General features: G+C 37.2%; 2 protein-coding genes and 1 long non-coding RNA gene across 4 annotated transcripts; 1 reads left to right on the top strand and 2 right to left on the bottom strand.

Moving 5' to 3' along the window:
• Positions 1-212: 212 nt before the first annotated feature.
• Positions 213-6,578, bottom strand: LOC115993492. The gene is made up of 5 exons (XM_031117467.1): positions 6,155-6,578; positions 5,417-5,697; positions 4,526-5,167; positions 1,496-3,424; positions 213-227 (listed from the first exon to the last, which is right to left on the bottom strand). The coding sequence occupies exons 1-5, from the start codon at positions 6,576-6,578 to the stop codon at positions 213-215; spliced, it is 3,291 nt and encodes a 1,096-aa protein (XP_030973327.1).
• Positions 6,579-11,829: 5,251 nt separating this feature from the next.
• Positions 11,830-17,475, top strand: LOC115974263. 2 transcript variants are annotated; one of them, XR_004087882.1, is made up of 7 exons: positions 11,830-12,476; positions 12,557-12,712; positions 13,472-13,571; positions 14,099-14,191; positions 15,586-15,653; positions 16,730-16,802; positions 17,095-17,475. It is a non-coding gene; the product is annotated as an uncharacterized LOC115974263 (long non-coding RNA). The 2 variants fall into 2 exon arrangements; XR_004087881.1 differs by having other exon boundaries at positions 11,840-12,476; positions 13,443-13,571.
• An 8,319-nt stretch (positions 17,476-25,794) lies between these two features.
• On the bottom strand, positions 25,795-26,979 carry LOC115993476 (F-box protein SKIP23-like). Its single transcript, XM_031117466.1, has one exon. The coding sequence runs from the start codon at positions 26,977-26,979 to the stop codon at positions 25,795-25,797; it is 1,185 nt and encodes a 394-aa protein (XP_030973326.1).
• Positions 26,980-27,842: the final 863 nt, after the last annotated feature.

Here is a 27,842-nt window from a genome sequence, read left to right as displayed (position 1 = left end):
TCCAGGGCCACAGCCAGCAGACGACCAGCCCGGGCCTGCTCAGGGATCAGATTTAGGAAAGTAGTGTAGGATCTTATTTGTTAGATCCTTTATATTTTGTTATGTTCTTTTGTGGTTGTAAAAGGATCGTTTTGGGGATTTTAATGAAAGGTGTTGTTTCCCTTTATTCTTGTTGTTTTACTTTCTCTTCTGTTTTCATCATAAATGGATGTTTATTTTGCCATTAACTGTTGACAACCAAGCATGAGTGAATGAATGTGTAAATAATGATGGTCAATAATTTAGACAAAATGTCTTCGAGGTTAATTTCCCCCAAGTCTGTGGTCCGAAGAGCCAGGCAGGACTTGAGTTCTGTTTAACACTTAGTAAAAATCACTGCAAGGTTAATTTCCCTCAAGTCTGTGGTCCGAGGAGCCAGGCAGGACTTGGGTTCTGTTTAACACGTAGTGAAAATCGCGGCGAGGTTAATTTCCCCCAAGTCTGTGGTTCGAGGAGCCAGGCAGGACTTGGGTTCTGTTTAACACTTAATGAAAATCGTGGCGAGGTTAATTTCCCCAAGTCTGTGGTTCGAGGAGCCAGGCAGGACTTGGGTTCTGTTTAACACGTAGTGAAAATCGCGGCGAGGTTAATTTCCCCCAAGTCTGTGGTTCGAGGAGCCAGGCAGGACTTGGGTTCTATTTAACACGTAGTGAAAATGGCGGCGATGTTAATTTCCCCCAAGTTTGTGGTCCAAGGAGCCAGGCAGGACTTGGGTTCTGTTTAACACTTAGTGAAAATCGCGGCAAGGTTAATTTCCCCCAAGTCTGTGGTCCGAGGAGCCAGGCAGGACTTGGGTTCTGTTTAACACTTAGTGGAAATCACTGCAAGGTTAATTTCCCCCAAGTCTGTGGTTCGAGGAGCCAGGCAGGACTTGGGTTCTGTTTAACACTTAGTGAAAATCACGGCAAGGTTAATTTCCCCTAAGTCTGTGGTCTGAGGAGCCAGGCAGGACTTGGGTTCTGTTTAACACTTAGTGGAAATCACTGCAAGGTTAATTTCCCCCAAGTCTGTGGTCCGAGGAGCCAGGCAGGACTTGGGTTCTATTTAACACGTAGTAAAAATGGCGGCGAGGTTAATTTCCCCCAAGTTTGTGGTCCGAGGAGCCAGGCAGGACTTGGGTTCTGTTTAACACTTAGTGGAAATCACTGCAAGGTTAATTTCCCCCAAGTCTATGGTCCGAGGAGCTAGGCAGGACTTGGGTTCTGTTTAACACTTAGTGAAAATCACGGCGAGGTTAATTTCCCCCAAGTCTGTGGTTCGAGGAGCCAGGCAGGACTGTGGTTCTGTTTAACACGTAGTGAAAAATGGCTGCAAGGTTAATTTCCCCCAAGTCCGTGGTCCGAGGAGTCAGGCAGGACTTAGGTTCTGTTTAACACTTAACCCAAGTAGCTGTACAGTAACACGGCGTCAAGAACGGTGTCTTTCATTAATAACAGTACATTTTCAGGTTATTTACATTCCATGGACGTGGTACTACATGTTCATCCAAATCTTCCAAAAAGTAGGCCCCAATGCCAGCTATGGAAGTGATACGGTATAGGCCCTCCCAGTTTGGTCCAAGCCTTCCCCATGCAGGGTTCCTCGCGGTGCCCAGGACTTTCCTCAGCACTAGATACCTGGGTGCCAATGGCCTTGACTTCACCTTGGCATTGTAGCCCTGTTTGAGCTTTTGCTGATAGTATGCTAGGTGGACCATTGCACTTTCCCTTTTTTCTTCGAGGAGATCCAAGCTTTTTTCCAGAAGGCTGTTATTAGCAATGGGGTTGAAGGCAGTAGTCCTCTGGGTTGGGAAGTTTATCTCCAGTGGGATGACAGCCTCGGCTCCGTAGGTTAATGAAAAGGGGGTTTCTCCCGTGGACCTGCGAGGCGTGGTGCGGTATGTCCACAAGACGTGGGCTAACTCTTCAACCCACCTCCCTTTCGCGTCGTCCAGCCTCTTTTTCAGTCCATTCACTATGGTTTTGTTGATGGCTTCCGCCTGTCCATTACCCTGTGGGTAGGCCGGTGTGGAGTATCGATTGACAATTCCCAGCTTATTACAGTATTCTCTAAAGGCTTTGCTGTCAAACTGGAGGCCGTTGTCCGAGATCAGGGTGTGCGGGGTCCCGAACCTAGTGATAATATTTTTCCAAACAAACTTCTTGACAACGACGTCCCTGATGTTTGCCAGCGCCTCAGCTTCGACCCACTTTGTGAAGTAATCGATGCCGACGAGGAGAAATTTCTTATTCCCAACCGCTTTGGGGAACGGTCCTAGTATGTCTAGGCCCCATTGTGCGAATGGCCAAGGGCTGGACAGCGGGTTAAGTTCTCCACCCGGCTGATGTATGTTTGGGGCGAACCTTTGGCATTGTTCGCACTTCTTTACGTATCCCAGAGCCTCTTTACGCATGCTCGGCCACCAGTAACCCAGCGTCATGGCCTTGTGGGAAAGGGACCTGCCCCCCGTATGGCTTCCACAAATCCCTTCATGTAACTCCTCTAGGATGAGTTCTGTAGCCTCTGGGTGCACATACAGCAGGTACGGCCCCAAGAACGAGCGTCTGTAAAGTTTGGAGTCCTCGGACAGCCAGAATCGAGAAGCTTTCCTCCTGATCTTGTTAGCCTCAACATTATCGTCCGGCAAGGTGTCGTGTTTTAAGAACAGCACCAAAGGGTCCATCCAGCTAGGTCCTGCCCCGACGTTATGTACCCGAATTCCGTTGGCCTTCTCTGTTGTTGGGTGGCAGAGATCTTCAACTAAAATAACCCATGGAAGGGGCTGGGCCGAGGAGGTGGCCAGTGTTGCGAGAGAATCAGCATGGGTGTTCCCACTCCTGGGTATATGCGTTAAACGGAAGTCATCGAAATGGTTCTGCAGGTGTTTAGCCCGGGCAAGGTACTCTTGCATTCTTTCATCCTTCGCCTCCAATTCCCCATTTACTTGTCCTACGATGAGTCTCGAATCCGAGAATATGCTTACGCATTTTCCACCCAATTTCCGGATCATCGACATCCCCTCCAACAGTGCCTCATACTCGGCTTCGTTATTCGTGGCAGAGAATCCGAGCCTCAACGACTTTTCTATGGTTATCCCTTCGGGAGAGACTAGAACGAGCCCCACCCCTGAGCCCCTTTGGTTTGCTACACCATCGATGTGTGCTTTCCACCAATTGTGTTCATGCTGAGAGACCGTGCTGATCAGTTTCCCATCAGCACTTAGTGACCCTAACATTTCCATTCCTTCTAGGGTGGGCTCCGCAAATTCTGCTATTAGATCGGCGAGGACTTGACCTTTTATGGCGGTGCAGGGCATGTATTTAATGTCGAAGGCGCCCAGGATCGTTCCCCACTTAGCTATTCTACCTGTGTAGTCGGCGTTGCGGAGGACGGATTTCAGCGGAAGCTGAGTTAGCACAACTACTGTATGTGCCTGAAAATAGTGGGGGAGCTTCCGCGACGACGGTCAATATAGCTTTTTCAAGGGGGAGATACCGGGTCTCTGCCTCCTGTAGCGATTTGCTTACGTAATACACGGGTCGCTGTGTGCCGTTGTCTTCTCGGATTAGCACTAAGCTCACCGCATGAGAAGTTACTGCGATCAAGGTTGTCAAAATCGGGATCATACGTAGGATCGTGGGAAGTAGGTAGGATCGTGGATCGTAAGATCGGATCGTGGATTGTAAGATCTTACCTATTTTCATATTTTAAGCAAAAAACCTATTGATAGTGACTTTGTATGTTATATAATCACTTAAAATATGAATCCATCCATTAAAAAAAAATTGCATCATAAAATGCAATTTGCATGCACTATATCGTTCTTATGTCATTCTAACAAAACAAAATATATTTAATTTTTGACATAATGTATCTAAAAAATTCAGTACATGTTTAAGTAGCAACTAAGTACCAAAATATTATCTACACATATGGAAAATGTTTTCCAAACTCTAAGTTCCAAATCCAAAATAAGTTAGGCTAGTTAGCATATAAAAACTAGTTAATTACAAATTTACAATATGTAATCCAAAAGAGAATTCTCAATCTAAGGTAAACTAGCTAATTACAAATATGAAATCTAAAAGAGAATTCTCATTCTAAGGTTCTTCTAATCTAATCACTGTCATTGTCATATCCCATTTCATCATCTAAATATTTTAGGTTTTGTTTTTGAAAATGTTAAACTTAAGTACTATAGGTTTTTTTGAGATTTTATGTTGACGTAAGGGTAAATTTGGGACTTCAATTCATTATTGGGCTTTTGATAACCCGTTGGGCTTGTGGGTTTAGGTGGATTATCTTACCTAAATGAATCCCACTTAAAAAAAAAAAAAAAAAAAAATTCAATCCAAATGGTAGGATCGGTAAGATCGGTAGGATCCTATACGATCCTACGATCCTATGCGATCCTACATGATCCTACATACGATCCTACCATTTTTGCGATCTTGCTACGATTTTAAACTTTTTGATGAGGTGGGATCGTAAAGTCGTGCGATTTTACGATCCAGATCGCGATTTTGACAACTATGACTGCGATGTATGCGAACAACACCTCGTCGGCATCGGGACTGGACATGATCAGTGGTCGGGCGAGGTATTCCTTGAGCTGTTGGAAAGCTAAAGCACACTCCTCAGTCCACTCGAAACCCTTCCACTTGTGCAATAGGAGGAAGAAAGGCCTGCATCTGTTCGCTGAGCGGGAGATGAAATGGTTTAAAGCAGCTATCATGCCGGTAAGCTTCTGGACCTCTTTGGGATTCCGAGGAGGCTGTAGGCTATGAATGACTCTTATTTGATCAGGGTTAACTTCTATTCCTCTGTGGGTCACCATATAGAACAAGAATTTTCCTGATCCCACCCCAAATGAACATTTGGATGCGTTCAGTCGTAACTTGTACTTTCTCAGAATTTGAAAGACTTCCTCGAGGTCTCTGATGTGGTCGGCCACCAATTTACTCTTTACCATCATGTCATCTATATATACTTCAACGGTCTTACCCATCTGCTGTTCGAACATCTTAGTTATCATCCTCTGATAGGTCGACCCAGCATTCTTCAAGCCGAAGGGCATCACCTTATAATGATAGTTTCCAACTGGGGTGACAAAAACGATTTTTTCTTGGTCTTCGGCAGCCAGAGATATCTGATGGTAGCCTTGGAAAGCGTCCAAAAAACTCATTCGGGGGTGTCCGACAGTCGCATCTACCAATCGGTCTATCCGTGGCATTGGGAAAGGATCCTTCGGGCAGGCCTTGTTTAAGTCCGTGAAGTCTACGCAGACCCGCCATTTCTCGCTTTTCTTCTTTACCACAACTGTGTTGGCCAACCATTCGGGGTAGAATACTTCCTTGATAGCCCCAGTTTTCTTCAATTTTGCGACCTCTTCTCTCACAGCGTCTGCATGTTCTTTTGACGGCCGCCGAGGAGGTTGCTTCTTTGGGGTTATAGCCGGGTTAATATTGAGGTGATGGCATATGAGATCTGAGTCAACCCCGGGGGCCTCATAGGGATCCCAGGCAAATACGTCCTTATTCCGTCGAAGAAAATCAATTAGCGTTGACTTCTCCTGTGGTGGTAATTTCGAGCCGATCTGAAAAAACCTCTCAGGGTCTGATCCGATGAGTACTTTCTCCAGCTCCTCACAGCTCACCTCTATGGCCGGTCCTCCACTACCTGCAGTTGGGACCGGGGTCATTGATGCTATAAGCCGTTCTCAGTTGAAGTGGAAGGCTCATTATTTGGTCGTCGTGAGATTGCCGACACCATGCATTGTCTAGCCATTCCTTGGTTCCCTATGATTTCTTTGACTTGACCTTCTGACGGATACTTCACTTTTTGGTGCAAGGTTGATGGCACAGCCCCTAGTGCATGAAGCCACGGCCAGGCCACAATAGCTGTGTAGGGGAAGTATGCATCTACGACAATGAAGTCCACCTCTACCACGTCTGAGTCTGTTTGCACAGGCAGCCTAATCATGCCTTTCGGATGACGATTTTTCCTTCAAAGCTGAGCAGAGGGGAATCGTATGGCGACAAGTCTTCTGGCTTCAAGTTTAACCCCTTATACAAATCAGGGTACATTACCTCCACGGCGCTGCCTTGATCAACTAACACCCTTTTCACGTCATAACCTCCTATTCTGAGCGTGACAACTAGGGCATCGTCATGGGGTTGAAGGGTTCCTTCCTTGTCTTCCTCCATGAACCCGATTAATGGCGTGGCACTCACTCTGGCTTTCTTGGATTCCCTTTCACCTGGCTTAATCGGGAACCTGCCTACTGACATTACTCTGAAGGGGCTGGAACCGGTCCTTCCAGGTGCGGCAAGAATGATGTTTATTGTGCCAATGGGTGGCCTCAATGTGCCTTGTCTGGTTTCAACATTTGACTGTTCCCGCCATCCTTCAGGGCGGTGCAACAGATGCCTCAACTTCCCTTCCCGGACGAGCCGATCCAAATGGTTTTTCAGATTCCTGCAATCGTCGGTGGTGTGAACTGGTTCCTGGTGGTATGCGCAGTACAGATTCTGATTGCGTTTTAAGGGGTCGCCCGCCATCCTGTTCGGCCACTGAAAGAAGGGTTCGCACTTCACCTTCTCCAGGATCTTGTGCAATGGTTCTCGGAACACATCATGGACTACCAGAGCCCCAGTAGGTCCGGACTGTTCCACGTAGTCTCTTCTCGGCCTGTTACTGCTGTTAAAGCGGTCCGACCTGAAGTCCTTCCTCTCCTGAGGGACAACCTTCGCTTTACCCTTCCCCATCTGCTGGTCCTCCTCGACCCTTTGTACTTGTCAATTCTGTCCATGAGTTGGCGCACATTGGTGACTGGCTTCCCAGTGAAGGACTTTCTTAAGCCATGTTTTGTCGGCAAGCCCCTTTTGAACGTACTGATGGCGACGTCATCGTAATTTCTTTCTATCTCGTTATACATTTCCCAGTACCTGTCCAAGTAGGCCTTTAGCGTCTCTCCTTCCCGCATGGACAAGGATAGGAGGGAGTCGAGGGGCCGAGAGACTCTAGTGCTGGTGATGAAACGGGAACCAAAAGCCTGCGTCAGCTGTTTAAAGGAATCTATGGAATTCGGCTGGAGGGCATCAAACCATCTCATCGCCATGGGTCCCAAGCTGGATGGAAACACCTTACACATCAACGCCTCATCCCTGGAGTGGACGGCCATCCTCTAATTGAACTGGCTTACATGCTTTACTAGGTCGGTCCGACCATTGTATATGGCAAACGTTGGTTGATGGAACCGCCGAGGAAGCACTGCCCTCTCTATTCTACGCGTGAATGGCGACTGGGAGATGCGATCTAGGGCCTTGCTCATGGCGTCGTTGGCCAGGCCTTGGTAAGACGGGCTTTTGTGGCTGCGTTTGCGAGGCCGCTCTTCTTCGTAGGAAAAGGTCTCGCTGGGAGGGGTTCTTGATCTTCGCCGGTATTCGTTATCCTCATCACTGCTAGTACCCGAACCGGGTGAAGGACGTTTCTGCTGTGCTCGGCGCAGCTTTTTCTTCAAATCATCAATCTCTTGTTGTAGAGCCTTTCGATCGTTTTGCTTATGGGATGCATGATCCTTCCCTTTTGAGTGGCTTTTACTCGTGTGAGAGGTGTTCACGCTGCCCTCTCGTTGATTATCTTGGTCCTTCCCTCATTCGATATTTAAAAAATTGTCCTGCCGTTGAGAATCTGCACGTCCGGTTTGGCGCGGGCTTGATCCTTCCATTTCTTACTGTTTCACTTGTCGAGACGCAAGTTCTTCCCACAGACGGCACCAATTGTAGGGGCGGTTTTTGAGGCCCAGGCCCAGCAAGTAAGTGGTTCTGGCCCAAAAGTCCCCAGACAATGAATTTGTAGAGAGCAGGTTACAGAACTAGGGTTAGACGAAGTGAACGTCAGTTAGAAGTATGCCATGCAGCATATTGAACGTTAGAGCATTCCATTTTTTAGTTCACAGGGTATCAATCCAAAGAAACGTATAAGTGCACCTCTTGCTCTTGGTCGCGTACTACAGAATTCTTTCACCTCTCTCTCTCTCTCTTTATTTTTTCTCCCTTCTCCGATCCCCTCTTCATAGGGATTTCCTTCTCTTATATAGCACCCCCAAATTGATAAGGGTCCTACACTTGTTAACCATCTGGGCTTTCACTTGAGTGCCTGTCCCATCGAACATCCACCCCATCTTTCTGTGAGTTGCACTGGCCAAGGTAACACTATTCACCTGTCTTCTCTACATTAATGCAGCTGAAAAAGTAGCTCCCTTGCATTTAATGCGGTAGCTGTGGTTGCCTCCTGAACGTCTGGCATTTTCCTCTTGCTTGGGATGGTTCCTCACTGTGTGCAGGGTGTACGTTGGGCTCCCATTTGGTGTGTCCGAGGAGGCATTCCTCCTCGGACGCCCCTTAAATAAGTCCGGCCCAACAGGATTGGGCTGGAAACCTTCTGGCCCCGTTTTCCCCTCTTGTCATGGCTAGACTCCGCACGGGGCCCAAAACCCACTGTTGACTTGTAAATTTCACCACTACAATATTAATTTGACACATTGAAATGCAAACGAGTCATTATAATTAAATATAAATGTTGTTATGTCGACATGTTATAATTATTATTTATTGTTTATTGTTTCTCACCTTACTTCGTCTTAATTTTTATTTGAACAAGTAAAAATTATATCTTAGTCTGACCGGATATAGCATTTCTCTCCAATCATTAATTGGTGTTCCTCAAATAAAATTACTACAGAGCTTTTAGAAATTTAAAACTTGCCATTATCTATAGAATATTTTTACTATTTTATTTTTTATTAAATTTAATTATATTATCAAAAAATATATTTTTTTAAAATTTATATATAATTCTTTTACTAAGCCGTGCATCGCATGGGCATAAAACTAGTATATATATAATCGAAATCTCTGAAATTCTTACAATTTTCCACGTTAGCACAATATTTAAATAAAATTTTTTTTGTTTAATCCAAACTTAACAAAGAGTGAAACTTTATCTCTCTAACAAAGTCCAACTTAAACTCAAACTCATCATTATCAAATTTTATTTAAATAAAATTATTTTTGTTTTGTCCAAACTTAACAAGGAGTGAAACTCTCTCTCTAACAAAGTCTAACTTAAACTTTTTTCACATTAGCACAATATTTACATAAAATTATCATTTTTTTTTTTTAATTCTTTAGTCCAAACTTAACAATGAGTGAAATTCTATTTCTCTAACAAATCCAACTTAAACTCAAATTCATCATTATCATTTTTTTTAAACAAAATATTCTCCACATCAACACAATATTCAAATAAAATTATCATTTTTTTAAACAAAATTATTTTTGTTTAGTCCAAACTTAATAAAGAGTGAAATTCTATCTCTCTAACAAATCCAACTTAAACTTAAACTCCAATATTGATAATTTATCTCCAAATTTACGAGGTTAATCATGAACACATTAAGTTCTACTATGAACAATATAAATTACCAAACTCTTAGAAACCACACGCAAACTCACAAATCAAACCCAATTCACCATCTAACCAGATAATTTAAATCTTATTATGCCAAACTCACACGTGAATCTTATTATACAATCCAACTATTTGTGTGTCTCTTAACGTAAATATCTTTTATCTTAAAAAAAATTACAACAGTAGTCCCTTCTATTGGAGTATTACTTTAACTAAAGTCATATTTGGGTCAAAGTTATCAAACCTTTAAAAATAATGAATCTAATTATAGTATATTACTCTCCTTATATGTGTAAGTAAAGTCTCACATTTAATAATGATGAGAAGAATTATTAGTTAATATAACATAATCGAGCACCTACTCATTGGGTTTAAGCCTTTTGGGTTAAAGTTTATCTCTATATGTTATTATTGAGTGCAACATTTAGAAGGTTCTCTTATAAATATGATGGAATAAAATTAATGTTTTAAATTAATCCTACTTTATTTTGTTTCTGTTTTACATTGTTCTCCTTCCAATATATCTTGATAATGAATCTATTTTTAGTATTTTGTTTAAACAAACTGATAATTGAATAACATGAATAAGACTTTTGATATTATGTGACTAGGCATGAGTTAAGCCTTCAAATACTGGTTTGCTTGTACTAGATATCTCAAATCGCTACAAATTTAGTACATTGATAACATAGTAGTCCTAGGCAATTACGATATCATGTTATTTAGATTTATTACATGTAGAATGAGGATACATAATTAGGGGTTGATTAAAAACATTTTACTTTGTAGGCTGTATTAAACTATTGAAAAGTTCTTCATCAAAGCTTGATTTTAAAAACCGGATAGATGAAAGAATCGAAAAAAGAAATAGTTTTCAGTTTTATGGTCGGATTGGGGTTAGATCGATAGACAAACTGATGATGTCATAAATAATTCAATTAATAATTTTAGAATTATAAAAAAAAAAAAAAAGTTATCATATTATTTATTAATAATTTTAAATGAGTTTTCATACTTTATATTAAATAGAAATGAGTAGGGCAAAAAAGTATTTAAAAAAAAAAAATTAACATTAGAAAAATACTGACAATAATTTAAAATTTTTTACAATATAATTAGGAATACATAATTTAATTGAAGTTCCATCAACTTAGGATTGATATATTTTTCTTTTAGAGATTTATTGTAAAATAAAAAAGGGTTTTTTTTTTTTTTTTGACAGAGAAAAAAAAAGGGTTAATTAAATGCTAATAACTTAAAATACAAACTATTCTTTAATATATAATAAATAAGTTACATGTCACTATTCTTTAATATATATATAGAATTACCTACCTACCTCTCTATTTCAATTCTTTCTGTCTGCGTGAATAAACCGAGTTCACCATGCAACCAGAAAATAGTAGGGAACATATCTGCCTCTTGTGTACTTCAACGTTCATCAGTTCTGAGGAGATGAATGCGCACAAAAACCTTACGCATGCATTTTGCGTGCATTGCGATAGGCGAGAATTCAACTCCAGTATCGATCTCCAGAATCATAATGATTCTGCTCACAAGAAGTTCAAGCATATTTTTAGCAGTTGCAAGAACGCATTCCCCACTCAAGCCGATTTACAGCAACATTATAATGAGAAGCACTCGAAGTAAGTCTTTTCTTGGTTTGCATGTAAAGAGTTAATTTTCTTGATTTTCTGATTTCCTTTTTCCTATTTTCTTTCTTTTACACAGGAGGATGAGGCATTTTAAGGTTCGCAGGATAAACTAAGTGCTTCCCTATCAACTTTATACCTGGGTCCGGGCCGTCCGGTCATCATTAATTTTCGCTTTCAAGAATGGCGTTGATCTTTAGGGGGTGACGTAGTTGAAGTTTGCTACTGGGTTTTCTCGTTTAATTACCATTTTTTCATAAATAGATTGTGTGTGTGAATATATATTTCAGGGGTGTTTAATTGATGTTTTACATGTCCTGCTCATTTGAGCTGAAACATTTATTTCATGTTTTTGTTTTCCATATGCGTGTATCGAGTTTGTTCATACATGGTTATGTTACTGAAATGTCTGAAATGTCAAAAAGAGATGGTTATGTTTCATCTAATCTTGAAGTACTATCAAGACAAGCTTCTTGATCTGGTCTTGACTGAGTCTTGCTTGCTTGATCCAGTGTTAGTGACGAATGGAAGGATGGAAGGATCTTTTGACAATCTTCCAAAACAATATGTATTTATTAATTATTATGTATTTTGAGGTTTTATTTTTCTTTTCCCTTCTTGTATTATCTCTAGGACAAAACTTAGGTACTGTTCTTTACTACCAAAAAACCGACCTATTGCGGCGGACCTATTGCGGCGCGTTTTGGGCCCGCCGCTGCACATGAGATCTATTGCGGCGGGTCACGCAATAGACCCTTACATTCCCCCACCGGACCTAAATTTTCCCACTGTTTTTTTTTTTTTTTTACCCCTTTTCGTTTTTAGCTAGTCTCCCACACAGACACGCTCTCTCTCTCTCTCAGACCCTTCGAAAAGCACCTCACTGTCTCATCTCTAACACTACCCACAAACCCACAGCCACAGCCACAGCCACCACCACCCACAACCACAGCCATCACCACCACCACCCAACCCCCAACCACCAAATCACAAACAAAAACAAACCACTGTAAACCCACAGTCACCACTAGCGAACCCAACCCCCAACCACCAAATCACAAACAAAAACAAACCACTGTAAACCCACAGTCACCACTAGCCAACCCAACCCAGCAAACCCAGAGTCACCACCAGCCCCCATCACCCACCCACCTGCCACCACCGTAAAACCCAACCCAAAATCAACCCACCACTAGCCAATAAACTAAAAAAGAATAAAAAATCCCTTACCACCACTACAAAACAACCACCATCTGACCAAACCTCCGTCGACGAAATCGTGTAGCCGTAGCTCCGGAGGTCACGGTCTTCTTCTTCACACCCACTCTCATCGTAAGTTTATTTTATTATTATTATTTTTTATTTTTAACCAGCTCATCGGTACCATCCGTTTACAAAGTCTTTTTAAGCAGTCAAACTCAGGTGCTTCTTATGTGATGCCGTTTACTGCCTCCGAAAAAACCCAAGGGGTTTTCGAATCGTAGAGCATCAGCCACCTCGCGCTCAGAGCTCAGAATCCTCCACCTTTACCTTCGATAATGGCGACTCAGATGACCTAAAAGCGAAAGGTCAGCCCCTCTTTTTTTAACTCTTACTTTTTGTTGAAAATATTATCTGGGTTTGTTTTGAATGTCCGAAACGTTGATGGGTTTTGATTATTTTGGCCTAATTTGTGATTGTGTTTGTGTAATTCTTGCTCTAATGCTTGATTTGATCGGTTTTTCCATCTGGGTATTTCGTTTTTTTGGTCCTTGGTATATAAAGATTGAAACTTTCTATAATGGGGCTTTGAATTTTGTTATTGGTGTTGAGTGTGAGAGATGGGGTTTTGTATTTATTAGTGCTTTTTACAGATTATGGAATTCATTGGTAAAAGTCGTAGATTTTGTTTTGAATTCTAATATAGTTTTCATTGTTGGTTTTTGTATTTGGTCTCTATTTTTTATTATGAGCATCAATTTAAGTGGTATTGTTTAGTTTGTAGCAATTGTTATTGTACTCTTGTATTCAAACAAAACAGAAAAGAAACTGTTTTGGACTATGTGTGTGTTATTTTCCCTTTTTTTTTTCTTATTGTCGTTAGGGTTGAAGCATCCAATATGGACTTGGTTCAAAATATTTGAAATGCAACCAGTGGTGTATGTTATGTACCTCCACCAAGCTGACAATTGTTATGTAACTGGAGATCTGTACATAAAAATTTACTGTGGTTGTTTTTTGATGTATTGGTACAGATTGATTGCTGTAGACCTTAAAAGAGAATTAGTCATTCATTACATCATTCTTTTGACAATATAGGCTATCATCAATTCGTCATGCCCCTGTAGGGAACTCAAAGTTGCTGCCAATCTTGTGAAGTCCAAGGCCAAGCACATCAAAACCAAGGCTTCTGACTTCTCCCCATCTCCTCTCAAACCCACCACAAAGGTATTTTTATTTCTGTTTGTATCTTGAGAAATTTTTTATTTTTTATTTTTAGGGTTAGCAAAAAAACCTGAAATTAATAAACCCTTTTGAGAGAGAAAAAGAAAAAGAAAAAGCAAAAGGAAAATTAGTTTTAATAGAGAACAATTATTTTGGGTTTTTTTTTTCTGGGGTTTTATTTATTTATATTTTTCAATCTGAACAAGTTTGAGATTATTAACCTGAAATTAATAAACCCATTTGAGAGACAAAATTTAGGAATTAATTTTTATTAGGGAATGATTATTTGATCAATGAATACATTGTTTCTTTGTTGGCATTCAAACCCATCATTCTTGTGTGCTCTTGTCCTCTGTCTGAAAACAGGACAGACAAACATGCTTTATAGATTCTGTAAATTTTGTTCCCCTTCAATCTTGATTCAAGTTCTTATCTTTATTTGTTTTTTGCTTTGTGAAAACGTTGGCTGTTTGTTTGTGTTTTCTGAAAGCATTTTGCTATTTGGGTGTTTTTGTTTTGTGCTTTTTCAGGAAGCAACCTGGTTTGAGTCAGCGGAACTGGAACCGGGTGAGTTTGGCAGCCCCCATCAAGAGAGATAGTTGGAACCGGTCACTTTCCACCAGGTTGTGATTGGTTTTAAGTTGAACCAGCAATGATTTTGCTCATTTTTGTTATGTGGGTGTTTGAGTTTTTTCTTTGTTTCTTTCTTTTGGTATTGTATGTATTGGGATACTTTTGATTGGCTTGTCTTTTGAGTTTGATTGATGGGTAATTAGTGTAGTAAGTGTAAGGGTGTTGTTTGGGTCAGACCTTTTTTTTGGTGTGGGAGTCCATTGCAGTTGGTAGATTGGTTGATTCAATTGAAGAATTACTTTTTCAAATGAAAAAAATTTTAATTGGTCTGGATTTTGGTTATCACTGATTTTTCCATATTGTTATGTATTGGGAGTTTGCATTTGTAATCTTGTTTTGAGCTAGGTTGATGGGTGATTAGTGTATTAAGTGTAAGGGGCTTGTTTTGGTGACACCCTTTTGGTGTGTGAGTCCGTTGCACTTTTTGGATGATACCAAAACAGGCTTCAATTTGAGGCTGAAGTAAATTAGACTAGGAATTCTCTATAAATAAATTTATTTGACCCTGGATCCTTGAAGATTTAATTCTAGGCAATGAAGGATAATTGTTCTTTTAACTGTTTGGTTAAAGTCTTATAAAATAAATTGAAACTTAAATTGATTATTGTACTCTCTACAACCGCAAGATGTTATAATCTAAAGTAAACCTGCCTCTCCTTCCCTCTCTCTTTCTCCCATACTATTCTTATCTTATGACAGATATCACATGAATGAAATCCAAGCACTACCAGGTTAGTTGTTTGAGTGAAGCTTGGAATTTAGCTTATAACAAGACCCAATTATGCAGGGGGATTCACTCATAACAGTTCCCTTCCTTATTTCTTTCTGTTGTTGACTCTGTAAATAAATTTGTTCTTTTGTATTCTCTAGACTCCTCTGCCTCTCCTCAATGCCCTCATCATTATTATTATTTTGGCTAACACCATATTTCCATTATATTTTCTCAAAAAGAAGAAATGAAATAATTTCCATTTACTTGAAGAAACTAACTACTTATATCTGGTCATTATCATATTACAATTTTATTCAGAGTGTCTTCTACATGTGTGAAAAATTCTTCAAATGATCTGAATTTTTTAAATGACATTATCAATATATAATTGAGTAGAGGCATCTTTAATTAAATTTTGCGTGATGGAGCTTTCTATTGCTTTCAAGTGTATTTTGTAGGTATGCTTGTCTTGAAAATTGTTGTCTGAAATTGTTGAATTGAATAAAGTTTTGGAACTGTTAGCAGTCAAAATATCTGTTAGGATTGTTGTTGTCAAAATTAGATGGTGGTAGGGGCTCATTTTTAATTCATAATGATGCTTCATTTAAAATCAGTGCTTGCTATGTTACTCTTTGCTTTTATCTGTTCTTAGCCTGTTTTACATTCTTGCAGGTTTGACATCTTTGACACATCTGAAAAGAGTGAGCTTCACAAGTTACAACAACTGAAAGATGAACAAGGTCAGGCTTATTCTCATTAATTTTTTTTTTGCCCTTTTTTAATTTTTATTATTAATGGATAGAGTATTCAATCTGTACTGTACTATTGTGAAAGTCTAGAATGAATCTAATATCCTAGATTCCTGGGGTAATTTGTGCGAGTAACACTTGATTGTCAGCATAGCATTTGATGCTGTGGGTGCCTGGTGGGGCCCAGATAGCGTTCTTAATGATAGATTATTGATGAAAAAAAGTTTGTTTACTCATTAATTATTGTTAATTAAAGTGAAATTTTCCTTGGATTCCATTTTTTTTAATTAATGAATTGGAAGGTGTTTTTTTTTTTTTTTTTTTTTTTTTAAGATTGAGCAACAAGTTACTACAAGAGCTAGCTGGCTAGCGTGTCTGATATAAACACACAATTGTGAGTTGTTGACATTTAGAAAAGGATTTGGTCTGGTTGCATTTTCATAATTGCCATCATGCCTTTACGTTTTTTAGGTAGTAAAATCGTGTCGTGCAGTGGTGGGGGGTGTTTTTGATTAAGGAACATGGTGTTGGACTTGGATAGCTTGTCTGTTGTAAACACACAATTGTTGACATTGAGAAAATATATTTTGGTCTTGGTTGCAATCTACATTATTGCCATTATGCCTTTAAATACTATTGCTGCAGTTATGCTCTCTATTCTAATCTTGGGTTGTTTTGACCCTTTTGAACTTGGACTAAACTTAGCTTGGTGCAATGTAGTGAGAGGAATCATGTTAAATGGTAGAACAATCAGGGTGTGTTTAAGGTTGGTTTAAGTGTTTGGAGAATAATATTTTATATATCTGCATATCTTCCTCTCCATCAATTCTAGGTCTGTAATGCAAGTCAATGTTTGTGTATCAAAAGTGAAAGAGTGCCATACATATTTCTTTATAAGCATTCCTTGCTCCTGACAACTTTATCTTAACCAAGTTGGCAATTTGACAACCATATCACTAGCTTCCATAAAGTTCATATTGCAAAGTTATTGAGGTTGAGAATTTTCCAACTTGTGATAGTTTCTTCTTGCCTCATTATTTGTAATTCTTTTTCTTGCAATCTCACAGTGACATCGCTGCTGAAGGGAGACGGATAACAAAGCTTGATCAGATTTTACTAAATGGAAACAACATTGCCATTGTAAGTGAGATACAATGGTTTTTTTATTCATTATGCTTGAGTAGTTTAGTTTAGTTTTCAAGTTTGCGGAATGTATTTCCTCTATCATTGATACAAAGAATGAATTTCAACATCCCAAACATTTCATCTTAAAGTGTAAACCCTATGCTTTTTAAACTACTTTCTGCAAGCCTTTATGTAGCTGCTTATTTGCCTATTTTGATTAAATTTAAATGGAGCCATAATGTGAAAAATGGGAAATATATGTTTTAAATATCTAAATTTCCTTTCTAATACTTTTGTTGGAATGCAGTTGGTCCCTGGTGATTCACCTGATCTAGAATGAGTGCAGCTAGCCTCTACTCTGTTATTGATTTCCTCTTCCTCTACTGTGGTTGGGGTCAGATTACTCTTCTGTTTTAATGAGAATTCTGACCACTAAGATGCTCTTTTTACCACCACTTTGATATTAGTTAGTTATCATGATTGTTGGATAATGGTGGTGGGTCTATCAATGATCGTAGATTATGATGGATTGTGTTTGTCCTAATAGTTAGTTTGTATTGCTAATCATAGTTACTGTGCCATGAGCTCTACTATTGCTTCAGATGATATTGTGTGGTTTCAAAGACAAAATTTAACTTTATCTGCTGCCGGTTAAATCAATGCTAAGTAGACTTGTTAATTGTAATGCCATTTAGGTATAGCTTGTTGGGTATTCTAAATTTCTTAAAACTTTAGTATTATATTTTTATTTAGAACCAAGTATGCTAATAATTTTATAAGCATCAGGAGGTGAGAATTGATTTTGTAAGCATGTGGAGGAGTTGAAGTCAAAGTCTCTTCATTTGAGGCCTATTGATAAATTCCCAAGAGAAAATGTGAGTAGTGTAGGCTTTGATCATATCTGGGGATATAACCACAACACATCACAGTACATTATTGTTTGCAAAATGGAGGTCTGAGACTTGTTCTCACTTAATATTGAGTTGTCTTTTTGCATTGATTAGAATTTTACCCAATCATCCATCATTGAGAATTTGCCACACATTATCGAGCAATTGATGAAAACAAATTTAAAGTTACATGGCAACTGGTTGTGTTCATTCCATAGATACCTTTAAACCCATTACATAGATACAACCCTTATTAGATGGTAAAAATACACCCCCTTCTTCCTATCATCTTAAATGTAAATATCCTAAGATTAAAAATAGTTTCCATAGAAACTTGTAACCCCATTACATAGATATAACCGGTATCTAACTGGGCAGAGGTAACCAACGAACCTTTTCAATGGTAATGCTCTCTTTCTCAATTTTTATTTTATTTTAAAAAAAATTGTATTTACAATGAGCATTAAATTTTCAATAATATATACTATGAACGTACCTATTTTCACGACTTATTTAAGTGGTTCATTGTGAGCAGTTATAGTTAGTCAATTTCCATGCTAGGTCATGGAACTTTATTTATAACATGTACTAACAAGCTAGAAGTTTCAGAAACCTCAAGAACATAGATACATACTCCGTCCCATGGCGAAAGGTCTGAGTTGAGTCTGCGGCCAACGAGAGAATAAAACCCTAAAATAAACAGGTGAAGGAGGAAGAAATGGTTCTGGGGGTTATATATATATATATATACTCAATGAAGAAGACCCTGACTTGTTTTCTGGGTAAAACCCTAAATAGTAAATACGTGTGGGCATGCGTCAGATTGTTATAGCCCACTTTAGAATTTGGATACATCAACACGACTTTGTCCAATTTGATAAGTACTACAGCATAGCCCAGCCCAGCCCACAATTGTTTTCAACTCTGTTACCTTCTTGGACCCATCTCCATATATTTATTTATTTTTTTTTAATTTGGGCCTAGGTTGGACCACCGACTAGTTTTTATATAAAGTCTTTGTGCTATAACTATGAACTCAATGATCAAAACCAAGAAGAACGTGATGGCTGAGTTGCCATGTGCCTAGTACAGTTAGCTAGGTCATGCATTTCCATGCTAGCTATAATGTCTAATTATCACACGTCGATTCGTACTAGCTGGTCCAAACATTATTCTCGGAGTTATATATATTATACTCTTTTGTGCTATACAGTTTGCTAAACTTGAATTTATTAATTCATTGATTGATTAAGCTAGCTCATACTTGGACTCTTGGTACATAGTTAAAACTTTTAACAATATTCTCAGAAGGAGCTATATGTCTTACAAGCGCTTGGTCGCCCCCCAAAACTCAAAAAACACGAGAGTGAAGATGATTTGGTTCTTTGTTTTTGTTTTTTTTTTGTTTTGGTTTTTATACGGTAACTTGCTCTACCAGTAATTGGTTTTTCACTAAACTTAAATATATGGGTTGGATTAAAAGCATTAGAGTTGATGGTCAAGATCTTAGTAGGTACTGTAGCCACTAAAAAAAATAGGGGTACTGTAGAACAACCCATAACTCAACAATGGTGTAATATACCTTTATAAAGTAGGATTAAAATTAAGCAGCTTTTCCTCTCAATTATTTTTGTTTTCCTAAATTTGTCTCTTGCTCCCATGAGGAATCCCTCGATGCTTACCCCTATTGTTTCCATCTTCTGCTTATTCTTCCTTCTTTATCAAATCACACTAGTAGCTTCTTCCACACCTCCTCGTTATGTCCCTATTGATGATATTACCCTCGACTGTGGCAGTAACACTTCGGGCAAGTCGAAGGATATGTATGGGCGCGACTGGACTGGAGACTTTGTGCAAGTTCTTTCCCAAAGAAGAACTTAATAATCTCAAATCTAATATCTCTGAACCCGCAGTAGAACGCATCTTCACAAAAGTCCCTTACACCACTGCACGTGTATCTTATTCTCAATTCACGTACGTATTTCCAGTCACCGTTGGTCCGAAATTCGTTCGGTTGCACTTTAACTCAGTCATTTACTCAGGTTTTGAAGGGTCTAAGGCCTTTTTCACTGTCATAGCAGGTTCGTTCACCTTACTTAGAAACTTCGCTGCAGAAACCTCGGAATCATTAATTGTCTCTGCATGACTATAAAATCACACAATTCAATGTGGTATCGTACGGTAGGTTTCATATATTTGTTTATCTATTTTGGCCTATAGTTCTAATATTTTATGTTTGGAGGTACTTATAAAACATAGTTGGCATTGGCCAATTATAGAGTTCCATTTTTCTTTTGGGTTTTATCTTAGTTTGGCTGTACACGACTTTTATATATATATATATATATATATATATATATATATTCCTATCGGCTGGTAGAATAAGAGAATATATTTGGTTTCTTTTAGGTTTAGCATATGATCATTGAGTTCATAATATTACCAACTCCAAAGTGGGTTTGATATGTGCAACAAAATGGTACCATAAGGTTCTTCGACCACATAAAATTTACACTAATTTTTGTTCTCTTCTAACTTCCTCTTTTCACTGATACTACCTAGAGGCTAGCAAATATTCTCTACCCAATTGAACTTTTTTTTTTCATATTTTCGAAATTTTTTTTGTGAAATGACCTGACCAGCATGTGAATAACAAAGTTGGGTCGGGTAGCACATCATAAATCATTATGGAAAAATCCAATTTGTGTGTAGAAACTGTCCAAAATATGCAGTAACTAGTCAAATTGCACACAAAGATACAACTTCTATAGCTTCTACAAATCTCCGTACACCTTGTGAGCACATTTTACTATTCCTATATACTATCACTGTACAATTAAAGTATCTGTGTACTACTTTTTATTTTTTTATTTTATTTTTTTATTTTTTTTTTATGGTGTATCTGTGTACTAGTGTTCTATTAACTGTCCTATTAGAGCATTAGCATTGGAAAATACTAATTCTACTTTATTTTATCATTCCAAAAAGTTATTTTATCATTATACCATACTATTTTACAGGATCTCCACATCCCAAAACCCTATTTTTATTAAAATATTATTTTTTAATCTTTCTTTATTATTTCTTTTAACTGTCACTTTTTTTCAGCTTACCTATGATTCCAACGGTCACATTTTGCTGGGGTTTTCATTTTTTCAACAGTCATGCATTTTTCCAACAGTGATTTTGAGAAAAAAAGTGAACCTTACCTAGCAAACTTTGCAGAAATATTTCTAGTAATACACTAATACCCAGCAAACAAAATATATTTCGGTATTCATTAGATGAAAACAAATCCTCCATTCAATTGAGTTGAACTCACAATTTACTCTGTTTCAGCAGGGAGTATAACATTTCTTTGAAGAAACCAGTTATTTCAAATCAAAATATGGTCAAGCTTATTGAGATTCACAATTCTAAAATTAAAACAAATTAATGTCATCAACTTAGTTATCACTTGGTATATGACACATAATTCTAAGTTTTTAGTTCAAACAAAGAGCTAGCTGGCTAGCACAAGAACAAAAACCAATTACACTAAGGCCAAGGGAAAGTTCTCACTGGCCAAGGTAAGGTTCTCACTGGACAACTCTTTCAAAATAACCCCATTTTCAAACGCTGAAAAATAAGTTATATATCAAACGGGCACATATATATAAAGTTATAGTACACATACTAAATGGTATTTAGAATCAAATATGTCAATAAACATTCAAACATCACAACTGAATAATGACAATAAAAAAACCCCTCTTCTCTTTCACTTGAAAATTGTGCTAAAAAACAGACTGCCAACAATCAAAGTTGAACAACATCTGGGGAGCTAAACAGGTCAATAACACGCTTGTAGATACGAAGTTCAAATCTATCCCAAGTGTTGGTACCTAAAATAGCTGAATCCCTCTTTTTCTTGCAGAGAGAGAAAAGAAACACAAACACAAAAACTCTAATACATTGATCAAAACCCACCTTACAGTCAGCACCAACATCGACGGATCAAAACCCACCTTACAGTCAAAACACTCCAGTACATTGGTCAAAACTCTAATACGGGTGAATCGGTGAATGGGTGAGGTGAGGGTGAATCGGTGAATGGGTGAGGTGAGGGTGGTGAATCGGTGAATGGGTGAGGTAAGGGTGAATCGGTGGATGGGTGAGGGTGAAGCTTCAGCGATGGAAATGGTTGAGGGTGAATGGGTGAGGTGAGGGTGAAGCTTCAATGATGGAGATGGCTGAGGGTGAATGGGTGAGGGTGATTCGGTTGAGATGGCAATGGCGATGAAGAAATTTCGGAGATGAGAGAGCAGATGGCGATGATAGAGAACTACACAGTTGAGAAATTTTGGAGATGACAGAGAACTACAAAATTTCGGAGATGGCGATGCTAGTATTTCGGAGATGGCGATGAAGAAATTTCGGAGATGGTGATGAAGAAATTTCAGAGATGAGAGAGCAGATGGAGAAACAGAGAAGGAATAGTGAGAGAAGAGCTCGCGTAGACTGTTTAACGTGTTGATGAGAGAGAAGTTTCGGGCGAAACGTTAGTAAAATATTATTATTTTTTTTACAATAATGTGAACAGTACAATTCTATGTTTAGAATTGTACTGTAGCAGTATTGCAAAAAAATTTGCAATACTGCTGTTTACAATTCCCTGATGCAGGAGATTTTAGGGGTTAAAATGCTAAATTTGCCTTAGATTTGGTAGAATGCTAATGCTCTTAGGCTATTCTCTATATTGAATGCAACTTTAGGAAGGTTCTCTTATAAATATGATGGAATAAAATTAAAGCTTTAAATTAATCGTATTTTATTTTGTTTCTATCTTACATTGTTCTCCTTCCAATATATCTTAATAATGAATCTATTTTCAGTATTTTGTTTAAACAAACTGATAATTGAATAGCATGAATAGGACTTTTGATATTATGTGACTAGGCATGAGTTAAGCCTTCGAATACTGGTTTGCCTGTACTAGAAATCTCAAATCTATACAAATTTAGTACATTGATAATATAGTAGTCTTAGGCAATTACGATATTGTTATTTGGATTTATTACATGTAGAATGAGGATACATAATTAGGGGTTGATTAAAAACATTTTACTTTCTAGGCTGTATTAATCTATTGAAAAGTTCTTCATCAAAGCATGATTTTAAAAACCGGACCAATAAAAGAACTGAAAAAAAAAAATAGTTTTATGGTCGGATTGGGGTTAGACCAATGGTTGGACTGGTGATGTCAAAAATAATTTAATTAATAATTTTAAAATTATATATATATATATATATATATATATATATATATAAACTTATCATATTATTTATTAACCATTTTAAATGAGTTTTCATACTTTATATTAAATATAAATGAGTAGGGCAAAAAAGTATGAAAAAAATTAAAATAAAAATAAATTAACATTACAAAAATAATGACGATAATTTAGTTTTTTTACAACATATTAAGAATACATAATTTAATTGAAGTTCCATCAACTTAGGATTGATATATTTTTCTTTTTAAAAACCGGACCAATGAAAGAACTGAAAAAAAAAAATAGTTTTATGGTCGGACTGGGGTTAGACCAATGGTTGGACTGGTGATGTCAAAAATAATTTAATTAATAATTTTAAAATTATATATATATATATATATATATATAAAAACTTATCATATTATTTATTAACCATTTTAAATGAGTTTTCATACTTTATATTAAATATAAATGAGTAGGGCAAAAAAGTATGAAAAAAATTAAAATAAAAATAAATTAACATTACAAAAATAATGACGATAATTTAGTTTTTTTACAACATATTAAGAATACATAATTTAATTGAAGTTCCATCAACTTAGGATTGATATATTTTTCTTTTAGAGATTTATTGTAAAATAAAAAAGGTGTTAATTAAATATTAATAACTTAAAATATAAACTATTCTTTAATATATAATAAATAAATTACACATCACTACCAATCAATATTAACACACACACAAAATACACACAATAACACATGGCGTTTAGGTGCATCACCCAAAGTCCACAAGTCCGCGTGACCTGCTCATGTTGCCACTGTAAATAAAGGAATTCAAAGGTTTTTTTTTTTTTTTGGTTTCCACCATGTTTCTTCAAGGAATTCAAAGTTGTGGGTGTGGCTATCATTTGATTCTTAAAGAACAATAAATAAATAAATAAAAGTTTATGTGGCTCTCATTGTACATTGACTTTTGTGCATTTGTGCGCAGTGTGTACGCTGCACAAATAGCAGAGCACAGTACGTATTCCAAAACTGTGTAAAAATCACTGAAATGATTCTCTCTTACAAACAAAGAAGCAGCTCATACAAGGAAAATGAATCCATTTAATTCCATGGGTAGTGATTGTGTATCTCTCTCTCTCAAATCCAAAGTTTTGCAGCCATCCTCTGGAATTTTAGCTCAAATTCTAGTAATAAACCTCAAATTCAAGTAATACTACAAATTTGAACTCATTTTCTGATACTTTATCAGTAACTTTATTAGTGAGTCCTAGATTTATGCTGATTAAAAGGTCAAGAACTTTTTTATTTCCACATCTTTCCTATAATTTATTAAAAGGAGAAGTTATAATTAGAACAACATCATTTTTTTACATATGTTTATTACTGCTATCATTTCTATTATGCACCAATCATCTGTGTTGGGTTGGTTTGTATTATGTTGAGTGATTAAGTACTAACTTACAAGATTAAGTGATTCATGGACTCTTCACGTACACTAGAACTCCCTAATAAAGTTGATAACAAATCAATTTCAATCATCAGCCCTATTCACCTACACCTAAAAAGGACCTAATTTTTGTTTTGAAAGATTAAAAATAGTCTAATTTAATACTATCCTGGTTAATAATACCTCAATTTTACCATGTTCCATTTTTAATTTGTTTTCGTTTTTTGGTGCTAATGCCAATACATAACACAGGCAACCAAAAAGAGAGGACCTGAGATTCGGGCACTCTTCTCACTTCTGATAAATGAGATATGGCATGTACTCACTATTGGTAAATGTGCGCGCGTTTTCAAATTATTTAGATATTTCTATAAAAAAAATATTAATTTTTTTCAAAAATTTTGGGAGGGCCAAGGCCCCCCTCGATCCTCAAGTGACTCCACCACCGCTCACTAGACACTTTTTAAAACCAATTTCATTGGGCACGCACTCTCTGAGTGAAGGATGATACATGTAGAAGTTGCCTAGCATTGCATGAAGTTTATCGAGTCATTAGACATTAGCAAGAATCTTTTCCTTGTCACCAATCTTCAACTTGATAAATGCCCCACCGTAATCAACTAAACATGCCCATACGTGTTTAAGGATTTGATCTTAATTTCTTAAGCATGCTTGTGATAGCATCTTCAGTGTTGTCGCTTTTCAATAGTATTTAATAGTTCATTTTCCCAAAAAAAAAAAAAAAAAAACTGAATTTAATTGAAAAACCTTATATACTTGGCCAAAAGACAGTTCATTGTGATAATCAAATACTCTACCGAGGTTAATGAGATGCTCCAATAATATTCAGGCAAAACAAACTAGAGAAGTAGAAAAATAATAAACAACCGGTTGTATTCCACCAAAATGTCAAATTACCAAACCAAGCACATGCAAAGTAGAGGAAAATATGTTGTTAACTTTTTGGATATTCAACCCACATATAAGGTCTTTCTTTTTTCCATACCTAGGTGATGTGAGATTTCATTAACTACAAGCTCTCACCTTATCAATGAGTGAGTGTACAATAAATGAGTTTTGACACATTCGGAAAAAAAATATTATATATATATATAGAAAGAGTTGATGTTTTAACATTGTGTGCTAGGACGTTAAATTTTCCCTATCTATGTAATTCACTTTTCATAATGAAACATCCCTTAGTACCAGAAGAAGAAGAAGAAGAAGAAGCACATTGATAATGAAAATTTTCCACTCAACTAAATTAAGCTATAAAGTCTCATATGTTGAAGCAAGAAGAATTTCCACTCGACTAAATTAAGCTATAAAGTCTCATATGTTGAAGTAAGTAGGCATTGCAAAATTCCATTAAAAAAAAGAAAGTAGGTTTTACAAAATAAAATTAATCAATAGGGATTGGGCGTTACCCAAATCGGTGCTGGCCAAACCTCATTTAAATCACTTGAATAAGTTGGTAGAGGTTCAATCTTCTTTTCATCCAAGCAGAATACACCTTCATCAAAAGGTCTTCCAGTGCCCTTCAAACCAAAATTGTAGTTGACATCCGTAAAATATATACAATTTCTCTTGTATACAGGATAATCATGAGATGAAATGGCTAAAGATGAATTCAATCCCAAGAACAACACATCATCACCTAAACTTTGAACTTGATACCAATTTCGACCACTAGTATCAAGCTTGAAAATCATAAAAGATAATGTCTTGCTTGTATATATCTCCTTGTTAGAAATAGAACATCTGTCTACGTGTATACATCGTCGGACCATCATTAGCCCGCTGGAAGACCCTACCAAATACATATCCCCACCTTGAATTCTTGGATAAGCAGGTGCAACCTCTGTCACTATTGGCTTTGGGCAAGAATCAATGTCACAAACCATAAGTTGTCCATTACATTTTAATGCATACAATTGTCCTTCATGAAATATGATATCATCACAGGTAGGAAACTTATTATCGATGAGAGACCATTTTTTGTCTCCACGTTTACAATAGGCCAGATGCCCATACTCACCATACAGAGCTACTGCTACAAAATCCATTGAGGTAGGGCTTGAAGATAAGATGACTTTTCGCAACAGATAGTTTAGTACATGGGTTGCATCATGGGATTGGTACCGCCCGGGAGCCAATACTGCACTATAAATCCAAATAAGATACTCATACCCAACTTTGTCAGCACGATACTTTCTTACATCTGGAAACTTGGACCTTGGAGGAAGCTTAATTTTGTTCCTTGTAAGTGGATTAAGCAGAAATATTGCACCACTCTTCTCAGCAACCACCACCCAACCATATGCTGAACCCTTAAACACCATCTCTCCAGCCTCAGGCAACTCAACTTTGTGAACCTTCTTCTCTAGTGAGTCAAAGAATGCACATGAGGTTCCAACACTATGAGGTAGTAACAACCAAGGAAGTTGATGTTGTTTGTGGTTAGGCATTTTTAATAGGCAAGACCTCCATGAAGAACAAATACAACGTAGCCTAACTTTATCATGGTACAGGTCAAGACTCTCTTCGATGAGATTCAACAATTCCATGGGAAGCAAGGACCACTGGTTCATATTCACTGCAAGGAAAAAGAAATAAAACAACTACATTAATAAAAGAGTCGGTAATTTTTTAGGTAATTATTAATAGAACATTTTAAGAAATATAAATAGTAGTAAAAAAGTTAATTAATTTATTTAATAAAAAAAAAAGTTTCTAAACCAATACCTTTACAATATCAGTTAACTTTTTCCTTTAATAACCTTTTCCCTTAGTAAAAATATGTATCATGAGGTAGAGTGAATTAAAAGCATAAATAGGTGTGCAAGGGAAGAAAAATAAACAACTATATTAGTAAAAATATGCAACACGAGGTAGAGTAAATTAATAGGATATATAGATATGCAAATTGATACAGCATGTAGAACATTAATCTCAACAACTATACTAAATAGTTTAAACTGATGTCTCTAGAGTACAAATTAGGAACATCGGAAAACAATCTTGAGCATGTTCCGGCCAGGAATGAGAGATTCAAAACTTTCATTCTTTACAAAAATATTTTAAGACACCAACGCTTCACAACTCTACAGCAATCTAAAATCATCAAATAAACTGAGGTGGGATCAAATTTTTATATTAATTGCTTAGAGAGAACCAAGATCTTCTAATTGATAAATGGACAACTTCAGTCTTTTTCATTGTTCAAGATAGATCCATATGTATAAATTGACTCTTTTTTTGTTTAAAAAAAAAAACAAACAAAGAAAGGAGGGAGGTGGCAACTCGCCCAACACTAGGATAGGGGCACATACTAAGGAGACTTGATCCAGGTGACTCAAACCCAAAGCCTATTTATCTATTCTATCTTGAACTAATTATCCCACCCCTAATAATAAAAATACAATCTGGAAATATAGTCTTGAAAAATTAAATA

This window comes from Quercus lobata, chromosome 1 (genome assembly GCF_001633185.2).
Source record: "Quercus lobata isolate SW786 chromosome 1, ValleyOak3.0 Primary Assembly, whole genome shotgun sequence".
NCBI classification, from domain to species: domain Eukaryota; kingdom Viridiplantae; phylum Streptophyta; class Magnoliopsida; order Fagales; family Fagaceae; genus Quercus; species Quercus lobata.
The sequence above is the reverse complement of the archived record's forward strand: the minus strand, read 5'-3'. Positions and strand labels throughout refer to the sequence as shown.